Source organism: Solanum stenotomum, unplaced genomic scaffold, assembly GCF_019186545.1.
Source record: "Solanum stenotomum isolate F172 unplaced genomic scaffold, ASM1918654v1 scaffold27076, whole genome shotgun sequence".
Taxonomy (NCBI): Eukaryota; Viridiplantae; Streptophyta; class Magnoliopsida; order Solanales; family Solanaceae; genus Solanum; species Solanum stenotomum.
In genome coordinates, this window is record NW_026029328.1 from 1 (window position 1) to 16,805 (window position 16,805).

The 16,805-nt window shown below is 30.8% G+C and overlaps 2 protein-coding genes across 3 annotated transcripts; both read right to left on the reverse strand.

Moving 5' to 3' along the window:
- Nucleotides 1-864: 864 nt before the first annotated feature.
- On the reverse strand, nucleotides 865-3,439 carry LOC125851563 (glucan endo-1,3-beta-glucosidase A-like). The gene is made up of 2 exons (XM_049531338.1): nucleotides 3,340-3,439; nucleotides 865-1,913 (listed from the first exon to the last, which is right to left on the reverse strand). Exons 1-2 carry the CDS (start codon nucleotides 3,401-3,403, stop codon nucleotides 961-963), a joined length of 1,017 nt encoding a protein of 338 aa, XP_049387295.1. The 5' UTR covers nucleotides 3,404-3,439; the 3' UTR covers nucleotides 865-960.
- Nucleotides 3,440-4,583: 1,144 nt separating this feature from the next.
- Nucleotides 4,584-16,373, reverse strand: LOC125851562 (glucan endo-1,3-beta-glucosidase A-like). 2 transcript variants are annotated; one of them, XM_049531335.1, is made up of 3 exons: nucleotides 16,266-16,373; nucleotides 14,368-14,762; nucleotides 4,584-5,185 (listed from the first exon to the last, which is right to left on the reverse strand). In XM_049531335.1, the coding sequence occupies exons 1-3, from the start codon at nucleotides 16,327-16,329 to the stop codon at nucleotides 4,628-4,630; spliced, it is 1,017 nt and encodes a 338-aa protein (XP_049387292.1). In that variant the 5' UTR covers nucleotides 16,330-16,373; the 3' UTR covers nucleotides 4,584-4,627. The 2 variants fall into 2 exon arrangements, with proteins under 2 accessions (XP_049387292.1, XP_049387293.1); XM_049531336.1 differs by lacking the exon at nucleotides 4,584-5,185 and having other exon boundaries at nucleotides 13,810-14,762.
- Between the last annotated feature and the right edge of the window lie 432 nt (nucleotides 16,374-16,805).

Consider the following 16,805-nt stretch of genomic DNA (forward strand, 5'->3'; position numbering starts at 1 on the left):
GTTCTGGGAGGGATCTTTATTTGTATAGACGTTTTGGGTTGCTTCCGCCTGTTTATATTGTTATTTGCCTACTCTTGTTTAATTTCTACCCTCAGACCCATTACTTGTTGTTCCGGGTTACGGGTTGGCTTACCTGCTGGTGGGTTATAGTAGGTGCCATCATGACTTGATAAATCGGGTTGTGACAAAATGTCTTCAATGCTCTCAAAGGAAGTAACATTGAAATAATTCTTGATGTCCCAAATCAAGATCTTGAAGCCCTAACCAATCCTTCAAATGCTAATGGTTGGGTTCAAGATAATATAAAAAATCATTTTCCAGATGTTAATTAATTCAAATATATATCTATAGGAAATGAAGTATCTAATGGTCAAATTTCGCAATTTGTTCTTCCTGTGATGAAAAATGTTTACAACGTGTTATCAGCAGCAGGGTTACAATCTAAGATCAGGGTCTCAACTGCGGCATTTTCACGTGCTTGGCCCAAATCGAACCCGCTTTTAGATGTGATAGTTACACACTTCAACACATTTAACTACTATTGTATATAGTTATATACTCTTTCCATTAGAATTTGTTTGTCTTAGCTTTTCTTTTTAATCTATTTCAATATGAACGTCTCTTTTAGTTTTTGACCATTTTGAAAGTTAAACTTTCTACACAATATGTTTAATTAAAATCATGACGATCTGAAATGAATTCTAAGTAATCTAATAGGTTAACTAGATTGAATATAATATAAAGGCATATCTATGCTATCATAATTTGCATGCATTTCTTAAAAATGTATTTCTTAGTATATATAACATATATATATTTTCATATCAAGGAAAAGCCAAGGAGGCCGTACATTTGTCAACACATTAATTATAAGATATGCTATCATTTTACTGAGGTGAAAGGCACACAAATTTCTCCTTATTATTCATAGCACTATATATTAATTATAATATGGTATCATCAATTGAAATTGAGTTGATACTTTGCCCTCTGATCTGGATAAAAGAGTCCAAAATGTTGCTCACTTGGTTGTCCATCCTTTTGATTTTCATCAAACATGGCGAATAAATAAGTTTTTATGGTACTTCCAGGTTTCTTTGGTGTTCCAGCCCCTCCTTTCACATGATTAATCAAATTCGTATAATAAGTCTGTGCATTTTCCATAGTTGCTGCAAGATGTCCCTCAGAAGGCCAACCACTTTCCGATACAATGATCTCAATATTTTGTCCTCCAAGTTTCTCCATAGCAAAATACATTGAATCCAAAAGGGCATCAAAAAAATTTTGATATCCCGCGGAATTAGTCCCTTGATCGTTGAAAAGTGCATAAGAAAGAGGAACGTTGTTAGTGTTATAAATATGGCCAAAATAAGGGTAAATATTGGCTAAGAGTGGGAGGTTATTTCGTGCTAGAAATTCGATTATGGGATTAATGAAGCTTTTGTATTCTTCGCGAAAAATACTAGCACTTGGTGGGTAGGTGTTTGTTAAGAGCCCTGAATATGTCGCGGTTGAGACCTTAATTTGATCATGCAATCCTGCTGATGTTAACGCGTTGTAAACATTTTTCATTGCTGGACCAACAAATTGTGCATATTGACCGGTATTTGTACCGGGATCAACTTCATTTCCAACGGCTATATATTTGAATTTAACATCTGGGAAATTACTTATTATATTATCTTGAACCCAACCATTGGCACTTGAAGGATTGGCTAGGGCTTCAAGATCTTGATTTGGGACATCAAGAATTATTTCAATGTCACTTCCTTTGAGAGCATTGAAGACATTTGTGTCTGGATAGTAAATTCTCATATTTTTAATTCCATTAGAATTGTATAGGTTTATGACATCTTGATCTAATGGTAAATTGTTTGCAATTTTTCCATAGCATACTCCAATAGGTTGTGCTCCTACATTATAATGATAAATAGTTATAGTTTGGACTATAATTATAAATAGTATTGTTTATCTATTCACAATTCATCAAAATAAGAGAGGAAAGAGGAGAACGGGATAAAGAGTGATAGAAGAGAGACGAGCAAGATCAAGAGAGATAGAGGAGAGAGGCAAGCATGTTGTATCTTAGAAACCACTTTTATAGCTTAATTGAAACTAAGATACACATATACACAATCTCTTCTCTTTCTCTCTATCTTTCCCAAATCTCGCTGTCATTTCTCCTCTCTCAATCTTGCACACAGATACTCAAATGCACATATTAGTTTTGAAATTGAAATATAGATAGATATATACATATTGTATCACCCTTAAAATAAATACACATCTGTGTCAATTTATTGTGATATACAAATGATAAAAAATATTGATACAATGTTTGAATATCATCCCGAAAATAAATATATAAATACAGTATTTTTTTTTATAATAATTGTATTAGTTTTTTTTATATATACAAAAATCTAGTCAAATAATAGCTATATCAATTTTTATATTGTTTTTTGATACGTAGATCAATTGGATGTATCATTATGTATCAATTAAAGAAGATATACATTGATAATAATTGTTTCATTTTTTCTGATACATATATAGAATTGGTTGTATCAATCGAAGAAGATACACGTTGATAATAATTGTATCATTTTTTTTGATACATATATAAAATTGGTTGTATCAATCTAAGAAGAATAAGAGATTCAAACATTGAACAACAAATCAAGAACCCATAATGGGAATTTTTGATATACCGGCGTTAATCCAATAAAAATGAATCAACAATTGGCAAGTCACATAGAAAATATTGAAGATCAAGAAACACATGTAGATAAAAATTAATAATTCAGGTAAAGCTTAATTGAGTTTTGTATTGATATATAAGAAACATATAAGGATAAGAAGAAAGATTCATGCAATAAATTGTAGAGAGGCAGAGAGAGGGCGAGAAAAAAATGTGAGAGGAGAGTGGCGAGCAAAACAGGAAAAGGGAAAAGAGATTAGTTATAAAATTCCAAGAATAGCTATGTTAGATTAAAAAAAAAGAAAATTTAAGTACAGCTTAATTAAGTATATACAGTAATTATGTTTTGCTTAGTTATGTAGATTTATCATTCTTTATGTCCTCAGCAATAGGACCCTCCTAATTTTGAAAAATATGAAGTGCTTTTTTATAGAATTTTAAACTCATTTACACCAACATCAGAAGAATTGTTATACTATTAGGTCACCTAGAAGTAAATACCCCTAACTATTTATAGTAACTGAGATCAATAGCCTAGTCAATAAAATAGATAATTTGCTATGATATTATAATATGTTACTCTTAATATATAGTGTAAAAATACATTATTAGTGTGTATGTAAGAGAGAGAGAGAGACCTGTCATTTGGATTAACAGACCAACAAGTAAAAGGGAAGCTACAAGAAAACTTAGAAAAGACATAGCAAAATTGGAATTGAGAAGAGTAAGAAATATTTGAGGTAAAATTGTGTGTCAAGGAAACATCAAATTACTTCTTATATAGACAAAAAGAAGAAAAGCAGTGTGGAAAAAAAAAACTAGGTCACGTTTACCCTAAGAAGAAGTTCAACTGATAGTGAAATTTAGTCGTATAAACGTATCTAATGGGGGATGAAGAAATTTCTAATCTAGAGTAGGTGATGGGAAAAAAATGAGAAAAAAATGGTTGATTTTAAACTATACTCAATAGTGTAAGGTAAACTTGTACTTTTTCTTCTCAAAGAAAATGGACATGTGAAGTCTACTCATTTAATTGTTAGAAATTTATTTTTTTTGAACCCAATAGTTATTGTATATAGAATTTTGATTGTTGTAATTAGGGGTGTATATGACCGGGTTGGTTCGGGTTTTTCAAATATCAAATCAAGCCATTTGTGAAAAATATTTTCAATTTATAAACCAAACCAAGCTAATAAAATTTGGGTTTTTTCGAAAATATTGAACATTAAGGTATAAATATTTGATCAAATACTATAACACCGACTTTGATCCAAGACACAACTCCCCACTCCAATTTAGGATCCAATTCCCAATTCCGGACCCGACAAGTAAAAGCAAATGGAGGACGTAACTGTTTGCATGTTATAGTGTTTTTAGTTTTTTGAAACTTCCATGAATCAAAATATCAAGTGTAAATTGAAAGTTTCCATGTTTGAAATTAGAGTTCAATGTACATCAAAATACAGCAAGTACAAACTGCAAGTCTCCATCTTTTCAGCCTTACTCAGTTATTTCAATGTTAAAATTAAGCAGTACTAAGAAAAAAGGGTGTACTTCTTTAATGTAAAAAAAAAAGTATTGAAAGTACTCCCGGATTGGGTTCAAATTATTAGTTTTGTTTCTAAACTATTGACAGTCTTAAAAATTGGTAAATAAAATAAAAGTTCTTTATAAATTACTAGAAATTTGTTATAATTGTATATTTACACAGTAATTCTAGGTACTTAATCAGGTTGAATATAACATAAAGTCAAATGGATTTTTAAGTGTATGTAACATATATTGATATCAAGGTTACACAATAGGCCGTACTTTTGTCAACACATATTAATTATAACGTATGTCCTATCATTTTATTGAGGAGAAAGACACACAAATTTCTCCTTATTATTCATAGCACTATATATTAATCATAATATGGTATCATCAATTGAAATTGAGTTGATACTTTGCCCTCTGATCTGGATAAAAGAGTCCAAAATGTTGCTCACTTGATTGTCCATCCTTTTGATTTTCATCAAACATGGCGAATAAATAAGTTTCTATAGCCCTTCCTGGTTTCTTTGGTGTTCCAACCCCTCCTTTCACATGATTAATCAAATTCGTATAATAAGTTTGTGCATTTTCCAAAGTTGCTGCAGGGTGTCCCTCAGAAGGCCAACCACTTTCCGATACAATGATCTCAATATTTTGTCCTCCAAGTTTCTCCGTAGCGAAATACATTGAATCCAAAAGGGCATCAAAAAGATTTTGATATCCCGCAGAATTAGTCCCTTGATCGTTGAAAAGTGCATAAGAAAGAGGAACGTCGTTAGTGCTATCAATATGGCCAAAATAAGGGTAAATATTGGCTAAGAGTGGGAGGTTATTTCGTGCTAGAAATTCGATTATGGGATTAATGAAGCTTTTGTATTCTTCGCGAAAAATACTATCACTTGGTGGGTAGGTGTTTGTTAATAGTCCTAAATATGTCGCGGTTGAGACCTTGATTTGACCTTGCAATCCTGCTGATGTTAATGCGTTGTAAACATTTTCCATTGCTGGACCAACAAATTGTGTATATTGACCGGTATTTGTACTGGGATCAATTTCATTTCCAACGGCTATATATTTAAATTTAACATCTGGGAAATTACTTATTATATTATCTTGAACCCAACCATTAGCACTTGAAGGATTGGCTAGGGCTTCAAGATCTTGATTTGGGACATCAAGAATTATATCAATGTCACTTCCTTTGAGAGCATTGAAGACATTTGTGTCTGGATAGTAAATTCTCATCTTTTTAATGCCATTAGAATTGTATAGGTTTTTGACATCTTGATCTGATGGTAAATTGTTGGCAATTTTTCCATAGCATACTCCAATAGATTGTGCTCCTACATTATAATGACAAATAGTTATAGTTCGGACTATAATTATAAATGATAGGTATAGTTTATCTAATCACAATTCATAACAACAAATTTGAAGATGAAAGAGAGACGAGTGAGATTGGGAGAGATGGAGGAGAGAGGCGAGCATATTGTATCTTAGAAACAATTTGTATCTTAATTGAAATTGAGATACACAATCTCCTCTCTTTCTCTATCTCTCTCACACACAAATCTCGCTCTCACCTCTCCTCTCTCAATCTCGCACACAACTACACAAATGCACATATTAGTTTTGAAATTGAAACATCAGCCCTAAAATAAATATACAGAGATACAATACTTTCCTATAATAGTTGTATCCGATTTTTCTATACACAAATCTATTCAGATAATAGTTATATCAATTTTTATAATTTTTCTGATACATAGATACAATTGGATGTATCAATATGTATCAATCAAAGAAAATATATTTTGATAATAACTTTATCAAAAAAAAATTGATACATATATACAATTGGTTGTATCAATCGAAGAAGATACACTTTGATAATAACTGTATCATTTTTCTGATACATATACAATTGGTTGTATCAATATAGAATATTCAAACAGTGAACAACAAATCAAGAATCTGGGAATTTTTTATATACCAACATTAATCCAATAAAAATGAATCAACAATTAGCAGCCACCTAGAAAATATTGAAGATCAAGAAGCACATATATAAAAAAATCAATAATTCATGTAGCGCTTTAATGGAATTTTGTATTGATATGAGAACGATAGAAGGATAAGAAGAAAGATTCACGCAATGAATTATAAGTGTCAAAGAGAGAGGGCAAGAAGGAAATGTGAGAGGAAAGGGGAAGGGAGAAAGAGGGAGGAGAGTGTCAAGCGAGAGAGGAAGATAGAGGAGAAATTTGCCATAAAATCTCGAGTATAGCTAGATACTTTTTAAACGTATTGCTTGATTTATTCATATAGTAGTTATGTTTGCTTAGTTACGTAGATTTATCATCCTTTATGTCCTCACCAATAGGACCCTCCTAATTTAAAAAAAAAAATATGAAGTGCTTTTTAACTAGAATTTTTTAACTCATTTACACCAACATCGAAATAATTTTTATACTATCAGGTCATCTAGAATTAAATACCCCTAACTATTTATAGTAACTGAGATCAATAGCCTAGTAAATAAGATAGATAATCTGCTACGATATTATAATATGTTACTGTTAATATATAGTGTAAAAATACATTACTAGTGTGTATGTTAGAGAGAGAGAGAGAGAGACCTGTCATTTGGATTAACAGCCCAACAAGTAAAAAGGAAGCTCCAACAAAACTTAGAAAAGACATAGCAAAATTGGAATTGCGAAGAGTAAGAAATATTTGAGGTGAAATTGTGTGTTAAGGAAACATCAAATTATTTCTTATATAGACAAAAAAAAGAAATGTAGTGTGGAAAAATAAACTAAGTCATGTTTACCCTAAGAAGTTCAATTAATAGTAAAATTTAGTCATGTAGAATAATCAAGTCATATAAACGTATCTAATGGGGATGAAGAAATTTCCAATCTAGAGTAGGTGATGGAAAAAAAATGAGAAAAAAATGGTTGATTTTAAACTATACTCAATAGTTTAAGGGTAAACTTGTACTTTTTCTTCTCATAGAAAATGTACATGTGAAGTCTACTCATTTAATTGTAAGAAATTTAGTAAGTATATATGATTTTTTTTTTGTGAACCCCATAGTTATTGTATATATATAGAATTTGTGATTATTGTAAACACTCATAAATTACAAATTTTGAATCTATCTTGAAAGAAATTAGTGACGACAATCTAGAAGCAAAATAAGTTACCTTGTCAACAGGGACGGATCTAGGGAGTTGTCAGGATGTTCAACCATAAATAGATCCACGTTTGAGAAAGGGGATGCACTTGCATCCGTTAACTTCGAAAACACTTATGTGTATACCTAAACAACGACCATATATTTAATTGTGCACTCTTAAACATAAAAGCTCATTTGGTGCACTGGTCCAATGCCACATATAAAAAAGTCAAGTCAGACTCGAACTAGCAACCTCAAATACATTGAGGGTCGAGATCATCAAATCACCCATTGAACGATATTACATTTTTGTTTAATTTATATTTACTGATACCTTTGATTTTATACTTGTTTGACAAAAAAATTTATCGAGGTGTCAAAATTTAACATAACACGCATCCATATTTAGTAGTGCACCCATCGTCCTCAAATTCTAAACATATGTAGAAAGTTCAAATTTACTAATGTGATGGAGTGAATGAATTTTACGATACGAGAATAATGGCTTATTCCATTCAATACAAGGAAAAAGTCAAATTATTTTATATCAAGTGAAATTGAGCAATTTTGCATGTCTAATATAACTATCATCGTTAAGAAAATATATTTATACTCCACTTCTTTCAATTTATTTATTTTATTTTTAGTCCATTTAAAAAGAAATAAAACATTGACAACGCGTATCCAGGATTTTGAGATGATAAGTGCAATATTACGTAAAGATGGATCTAAGATATAAATTTGATCGGGTTAACATTTAGGTTCTTATCACTAAAAATAATTAAAATTTTAAAATTATAGGTCCAAAATTATTTTTACATATCCAAACCACTTAGAGAGGCGTTACCCAATTTTAGAAAGGAAAATAATACGACATAAATACAAGATTAAAATTTCCAACATCACTTAGAGAGGTGCACCCAATCATAATCGCACGGTATGATACTTCAACTATGAGTTCACATACATATATTTAAATATTTTAAAAAATATATAATACTACTATATATGATTTCAGGAGGGGAGCATGGGTTCACGTGAACCCGGTGACCCCGTCCTGGTACTTTTTGGGTGTTTCTTTCCTTTTTTGACAACTCTTTAATTTTAACTTTCCATATAACATGTTTAAGATCACAAAATTAAAGGACATGTTGGTATCTACATACCTTTAATTAACAAAATTGAAAAGTTTTCTTTACTTTCTTAAACTTCATGTGAAATCAAAATCAGACAGATAAATTGAAACAGAGAGTTGATAAATATATACCAAGAACACAAAATTTATATGAACACAAAGATGAAGATATAAACTTGATCTTTTTGGAGAATAAAAGAATTCTTTGAGGAATATTATAGAGTAAGATACTCTGTTAAAGTTACGTTGCAATTTTCCATAGTTGGATTTAAATAAAATTGATGGTTATAACCAAAGAATAAAAGACACACCCTTTCAATTAAAATACTTAATATTAATATTGATATCAAGGAACACAAAAGAGGCCATACATTTTCTCACTACATATTAATTAAATATACCATCATTTATTGAAAGATAAAAACATAACATTTCTCCTTATTATTCATATATAATTATAATATGCTATCATTAATTAAAATTGAGTTGATACTTTGGCCTCTGATCAGGATAAAAGAGTCCAAAATGTTTCTCACTTTCATCTCCCTTCTTTTCATTTTCATCAAACATGGCGAATAAATAAGTTTCTATGGTCCTTCCAGGTTTTTTTGGTGTTCCAGCCCCTCTTTTCACATGATTAATCAAATTCGTATAATAAGTCCTCGCATTTTTCAAAGTTGTTGCAGGGTGTCCCTCAGAAGGCCAACCACTTTCCGGTACAATAATTTCAATATTTTGTCCTCCAAGTTTCTCCATAGCAAAATACATTGAATCCAAAAGGGCATCGAAAAGATTTTGATATCCCGCGGAATTAGTCACTTGATCGTTGAAAAGTGCATAAGAAAGAGGAACATCGTTAGTGTTATCAAGAATAATTAATTTTAAAAATGATTTGATCTGATTTAAAATTAAATTAATCAAACTTCAATATAAGTACCGAATGTCGTACATGAAAAACAAGAAAAAATATGCTCAATTTGAGCTTTTTCCTCGTATTGAATGGAACCAGCCATTTTTTATCGTACAATTCATTGACTCCATCACAGTACTAGATTTGACTTTCTACATAATTTTAATATTTTCTTCATATGGACCAATATTACATTGTTAACTTTAATATAATATTCCATGAAGTGTTTCACAGGGTATGACTTGGTATTCTATACAAAATTATACTTTTAATTTACATTTTCTTCCTTGCCCTCTTCTTCTTGTCTACTCTCCCCGTGTTAAATTATGTGATGGTGTTTAACAGAAATATATAATTTAATAATATTTTTTTAAAAAAAATTATTTGTGGTCAAAACAGAGTTGCAGAGGGAAATCGATTTGAATTTATGTCAAGGCGTTCGACTACAAAAGCCATACATGCATCTTATAAGAAATTGTTGGATCAATACAATATAGAAACAAAAAAGGGAGTACTTACACATGGTAATTATTAACCTAAAAAGATATATGATAAAAAATCCATATTTTTTGTAATTTTGTAAACCTTTTTGGCTTACATGACATCCAAACATCTCTCACGTGCCTCAACTACGTGAGTCACGAAGTGTGCCACGTAAGTCAAAAGGTGTATAAAAAGTACCCAAAAAAATGAATTTGGGCGTAATAGGACCTTAGTTTAGTTAAGATGTGTCTCTGAGATTTCGATCATAGTCTAGAAGTAGTTGTGTCTTATCTCAATCTCTATATCTTTTGCTAATAATAGTAAATTGGGTGAAACACCTAACTATGGGTAAGATAAAAAAAAAATAACTGATAATAAATCTAATTTGAAACCACCGCTATGTTTTATCATAATAGTTATAAATCTTAATAACGCAGTTGGTTAACTATCTAAACATTCGTCTTATTGATGAGGTTTCCCATTTGCTTTTTCTCTATTTTTTGGAAAAATAAGTATTCCACACAACACCATTAATGAAGACTATACCAATCACGATACGATGAACTTGAACAAAACGCCATATTTACTTGGCTCATCTAAGAAAAGTCATATTATTTTCCCTAACAATTTATGATAATAAAATAGTGGGGCATGTTAGGTAGCGTGATTGACTGATTAGACATATAGAATTGTGGATGCTCATTTAATACGACTCCGATTTTTTTTAATAAGTTTGCAATCAAGTATATATGACTCGAGCAAGTATAGCTTGCAATTAGAAAGTCCTATGGTAACTTTCTAAGAAATATTGCAATCAAGGCAAGTAGTTTATACAGACAGTTTCGTGAAAACATGTAACATCTCGCAAATTCAAATAACTAGGAAGAAGTTAAGAATTGGAAATAGTCATTTTTGGAAAGGAAAATATGTCAAGTATGTTAAGTTGAATTTTTGGACAACTTTAAACGACCATAACTCCTGTCTCAGGATGAGTTACGTGTGTTTCCAGATATCGTAGGAAAGATCTTGGAATAATCTTTCCAACGCCGCCGAGTTTGCACGATTCCGAGTTCGTATGAGTGAGATATGCCCATTTGAAGTTGGGTTGTTCAATTAAGGAAAGTCTAAACCGGATTTTGGAGGGGTATTTTAGTCTTTTCCTTTCCCAATTATTTTAATCCGTTTTTAGGAGTTTAATTGGGGTCAAATCAGAATTAGATCAGTTTAGAAATGTTGAAGTTCATGCTAGAGGATTGGAGAAAGGAGAAAAGGCAAGATTCGTCAAGACCGTTCAAGTTTGATTGTGAATTTCGCCAAGGATTCAATCCTACGATGTATGTGAGATCACATAGCGTTGGGTTAGTTCACCCACGCACCAATATAATCATGATTCAATTCAGTGAAGTTTATTTGATTTGAAAGTAAATCCTATGAGTTCTTGATGAAATTCGTTTGAACTCTTGTGGGTTTGTGTTGTTGAAGTTTCTTGAGTTCGATTCATGCTTTTGGGTGTGATTTCGAGTAGAATCTTTCATACTTTGAACATATAATCGATTCTAAGTGTTTGGGGAAAGAACCAAGTGAAATTAGAGGGTTTAGAGATGAAAAACGAAGAAGAAAAATCGGGGAGCACCTGGTAGGGTCCTGGGGCGCCACCCCTCTCAAAGCCCCAAGAAGGGGCCTCTGAATTTTGACCTCTAGGGCGCCGCACCAGGCAGAGCGCCCCAAGTCACTCTCTGAATTTCAAGGGCTAGCTCCCCGCACCTCTCAGAGTGCCAGAGACTCCAGTTCTTCCCATTTCTTCCCCATCTTTCCGTACTAGTTCCTTAGCAACGTACCTATGTTTTCTAGTTGATTCCAACACTCTAAGGTATGTCTAAACATCATGAAATCATCCATGAACATGAGATCATGACCTTGAATCCATATTTACTACATTAAACTAATTTGTATTGTTAATATATATTTATAATTACTTAATTAATAAGTTAATTTATTATTACGTCTATATCTAATTAATTAGTCATAAATACTACATTTCAAGATCTACAAAGTTCAAGCTTAATTAATTCATAAATTTTAATTAACTTTAAGATTTTAAAAAATTAATTATATTAATTCAAATTAAGTCCAAGTTATTATAAATTAAGTTCAAAGTTCTAATTAAGTTTAATTATTAAGTTCTAATTAATTAAGGTCATCAAGAATTAGTTATATTCAAGTTCAAGTTCAAGTTCTAAATTCAAGTTCATATCAAAGTTCTAAAATTAGTTATATTCATGTACTTCTAATTATAAGTTCAAGTTCATATATATCTAATTTCTAAACTTAGTTATATATAAACTTCTAATTCAAGAATTAGTTATATTCAAGTTATAAATTCAAATTCATATAATCTCTAAAATTAGTTATATATAAACTTCTAATAAAAATTTATTTATATTCAAGTTCTAATTAATTAAATTCAAGTTCATATAATTTTTAAATTAGTTATATATAAACTTTTAATCCAAGAATTAGTTATATTCAAGTTTGAAGTTCAAATTCAAGTTCATATCTAATCTAAAAAATTAGTTATATATAAACTTCTAATCCAACAATTAATTATATATATTCAAGTTCTAATTTAAAAAAACCCTCATATATTCATGACATTCAAACATTCATCCTATATATTCATGATATATAAACAATCAAACTTCATCAATATCTAACTTCTAAATTCAAACTAACAATTTACTAATTACTAACAATCATCAAATTTAAAAAAATCCCAATTCACAATCAAATTAAAGATTTTCAAATTCAAACTAGTACCCAAATCCTAAAAACCCTAATTCATTAACTATCAAACACAATCAATCATTCAATAAAACACAAATCCAATAAACTAATTAACAAAATCAAATATAACTAAAATTGAAAAATTTTAAAACTAATTTGATTAAACCCTAACATTAAATTAAAGGAGAAAGAGACAATGGAGAGAGGAAGCAGCGGCGATGGCGGTGGTTCCGGCAGGGGCGATGACAGCAACGGCGGTGGCAAGCTACGGCATGGCAAATGGCGTCACCGTCCGTCGATTTTCGGTCCGTCGTTTTTAGCAGTTTTTTAGTAATGTAGTAAGCTAGGCCAAGGGTTCGCTTGGGGTCAGCAATGGTTCTCGAGTGCCAGTCCCGCCCAAGGTGTAGGCTCGGGTCGTGACAATTAGTCATTAAAATAAAGGAAAGTGCTAAATGGCCAAAAAATTTGCCCAGAAAATTAAAAAAACTATAATATTTTTTTTTATTTTAGAACAAACTAATCTTTTTTTCATTTTTTAGTTAGAATATATTTAAGTTAAAAGGGTAAAAATATTTAAAAAGTTAAAATAACATAGAAAAACTATCATTTTGGCCAAATTCTGGCCAAATTTTCTGGCCAAAAAGAATTTTCCTAAAATAAAAAATTGGAAAGTTATACGTTTAGAGAAGTTTGATCATTGACTCGAACTCGATCACCGGAGAAATTGTCGAGTGTAGACGATGGATTCAACTGTAGATGTCATTTAGAATAGGAAAAGGATTATCTTTCTTTGTTAACGGGGCTAAGAACTAAAAGTTTTTAAATCATGACTATCTGATATGATTTATGAGTAATTATAGGTACTTAATCAGGTTGAATATAACATAAAGTCAAATGGATTTTTAAGTATATATATATAACATATATTGATATCAAGGTTACACAATACTGACAATAGGCCCTACATTTGTCAACACATATTAATTATAAGATATGCTATCATTTTACAGAGGAGAAAGACACAAATTTTTCCTTATTATTCATAGCACTATATATATATTAATTATAATATGGTATCATCAATTGAAATTGAGTTGATACTTTGGCCTCTGATCTGGATAAAAGAGTCCAAAATGTTGCTCACTTATTTTTCCATCCTTTTGATTTTCATCAAACATAGCGAATAAATAAGTTTCTATCGTACTTCCAGGTTTCTTTGGTGTTCCAGCCCCTCCTTTCACATGATTAATCAAATTCGTATAATAAGTTTGTGCATTTTCCATAGTTGCTGCAGGATGTCCCTCAGAAGGCCAACCACTTTCCGATACAATGACCTCAATATTTTGTCCTCCAAGTTTCTCCATTGCAAAATACATTGAATCCAAAAGGGCATCAAAAAGATTTTGATATCCCGCAGAATTAGTCCCTTGATCGTTGAAAAGTGCATAAGAAAGAGGAACGTCGTTAGTGTTATCAATATGGCCAAAATAAGGGTAAATATTGGCTAAGAGTGGGAGGTTATTTCGTGATAGAAATTCGATTATAGGATTAATGAAGCTTTTGTATTCTTCGCGAAAAATACTATCACTTGGTGGGTAGGTGTTTGTTAAGAGTCCTAAGTATGTTGCGGTTGAGACCTTAATTTGATCTTGCAACCCTGCTGATGTTAACGCGTTGTAAACATTTTCCATTGCTGGACCAACAAATTGTGTATATTGACCGGTATTTGTACCGGGATCAATTTCATTTCCAACAGCTATATATTTGAATTTAACATCTGGGAAATTACTTATTATATTATCTTGAACCCAACCATTGGCACTTGAAGGATTGGCTAGGGCTTCAAGATCTTGATTTGGGACATCAAGAATTATTTCAATGTCACTTCCTTTTAGAGCATTAAAGACATTTGTGTCAGGATAGTAAATTCTCATCTTTTTAATGCCATTAGAATTGTATAGGTTTTTGACATCTTGATCTGATGGTAAATTGTTGGCAATTTTTCCATAGCATACTCCAATAGGTTGTGCTCCTACATTATAATGACAAATAGTTATAGTTCGGACTATAATTATAACTAGTATAGTTTATCTATTCACAATTCATAACAACAAATTTAGAGAGAGGAACGAGGAGCGCGGGATACAGAGAGGTAGAAGAGAGACGAGTGAGATCATGAGAGACAAAAGAGAGAGGCAAGCATGTTGTATCTTAGAAACAACTTGTATATCTTAATTGAAACTAAGATACACATATACACAATCTCTTCTCTTTCTCTCTCTCTCTTCCCCAAATCTCGCTGTCATTTCTCCTCTCTCAATCTCGCACACAGCTAGACAAATGCACATATTAGTTTTGAAATTGAAATATAGATAGACATATGCATATTGTATCACCCCTAAAATAAATACATGATACTACCTGTATCAATTTATTGTGATATACAAATGAAAAAAAATATTGATACAATGTTTGAATATCACCCCTAAAATAATATATAAATACATTACTTTTCAGATAATAGTTGTATTACTTTTTTTAAAAAAACAAAAATCTAGTGAGATAACAAGTATATTAATTTTTATAAAAAAATAAATTATACCTAGATCAATTGGATGTATCATTATCTATCAATTAAAGAAGATACACTTTGATAATAATTGTTTCATTTTTTCTGATACATATATAGAATTGGTTGTATCAATCGAAGAAGATTCACTTTGATAATAATTGTATCATTTTTTTCTGAGACATATACACAATTGGTTGTATCAATCTAAGAAGAATAGAATATTCAAACATTGAACAACAAATCAAGAACCCATTATGGGNGATAATAATTGTATCATTTTTTTCTGATACATATACACAATTGGTTGTATCAATCTAAGAAGAATAGAATATTCAAACATTGAACAACAAATCAAGAACCCATTATGGGAATTTGTGATATACCAGCGTTAATCCAATAAAAATGAATCAACAATTAACAGCCACCTAGAAAATATGAAGATCAAGAAGCACATGTAGATAAAAGTTAATAATTCAGGTAAAGCTTAATTGTGTTTTGTATTGATATGTAAGAAACATATAAGGATAAGAAAAAAGATTCATGCAATGAATTGTAGAGAGGCAGAGAAAGAGGGCTAGAAAAAAATGTGAGAGGAGAGGAGGAGGGAGGAGAGTGGTGAGCAAAAGAGGAAAAGAGAGAAGAGATTAGGTATAAAATAATTATGTTTGCTTAGTTACGTAGATTTATCATCCTTTATGTCCTCACCATTCACCAAAAGGACCCTCCTAATTTAAAAAAATATGTAGTGCTTTTTTACTAAAATTTTTAACTCATTTATACTAACAACAAAAGAATTATCTTACTATCAGGTCACCTAGAAGTAAATACCCCTAATTATTTTTAGTAACTGAGACCAATACCCTAGTAAATAAGATAGATAATTTGTTACGATATTATAATATGTTACTCTTAATATATAGTGTAACAATACATTATTAGTGAGTATGTAAGAGAGAGAGAGACCTGTCATTTGGATTAACAGCCCAACAAGTAAAAGGGAAGCTACCAGAAAACTTAGAAAAGACATAGCAAAATTGGAATTGAGAAGAGTAAGAAATATTTGAGGTGAAATTGTGTGTTAAGGAAACATCAAATTATTTCTTATATAGACAAAAATAAGAAAGGTATTGTGGAAAAAAAGCAAAGTCAAGTTTACCCTATTAAGAAGTTCAAATAATAGTGAAATTTAGTCATGTAGAATAATCAAGTCATATAAACGTATCTAATGGGGATGAAGAAATTTCTAATCTAGAGTAGGTGATGGAAAGAAAATGAGAAAAAAGTGGTTGATTCTATTTAATGGTTGATTTTAAAATATAATCGGTAGTTTAGGGTAAATTTGTACTTTTTCTCGAAGAAAATGGACACGCGCGTGAAGTTTACTCATTGAATTTTAAGAAATTTACCAAGTGTATATGATTATTTTGTTGTGAATCAGTAGTTATTGTATATCAATTTTGTAATTATCGTCAACACTTACAAATTACAAATTTTGGATCTAGC

Excerpts from the sequence above, each read along its gene's own strand:
- LOC125851562 (XM_049531335.1), bottom strand. The coding sequence starts at position 16,329 with ATGTCTTTTCTAAGTTTTCTGGTAGCTTCCCTTTTACTTGTTGGGCTG. Across the intron at positions 14,763-16,265 it reads GCTGTTAATCCAAATGACAG|GAGCACAACCTATTGGAGTA; the intron begins GTCTCTCTCTCT and ends ATTATAATGTAG. Across the intron at positions 5,186-14,367 it reads GGTTGCAAGATCAAATTAAG|GTCTCAACCGCGACATATTT; the intron begins GTCTCAACCGCA and ends GGTCAAATCAAG.
- LOC125851563 (XM_049531338.1), bottom strand. The coding sequence starts at position 3,403 with ATGTCTTTTCTAAGTTTTCTTGTAGCTTCCCTTTTACTTGTTGGTCTG. Across the intron at positions 1,914-3,339 it reads TCTGTTAATCCAAATGACAG|GAGCACAACCTATTGGAGTA; the intron begins GTCTCTCTCTCT and ends ATTATAATGTAG.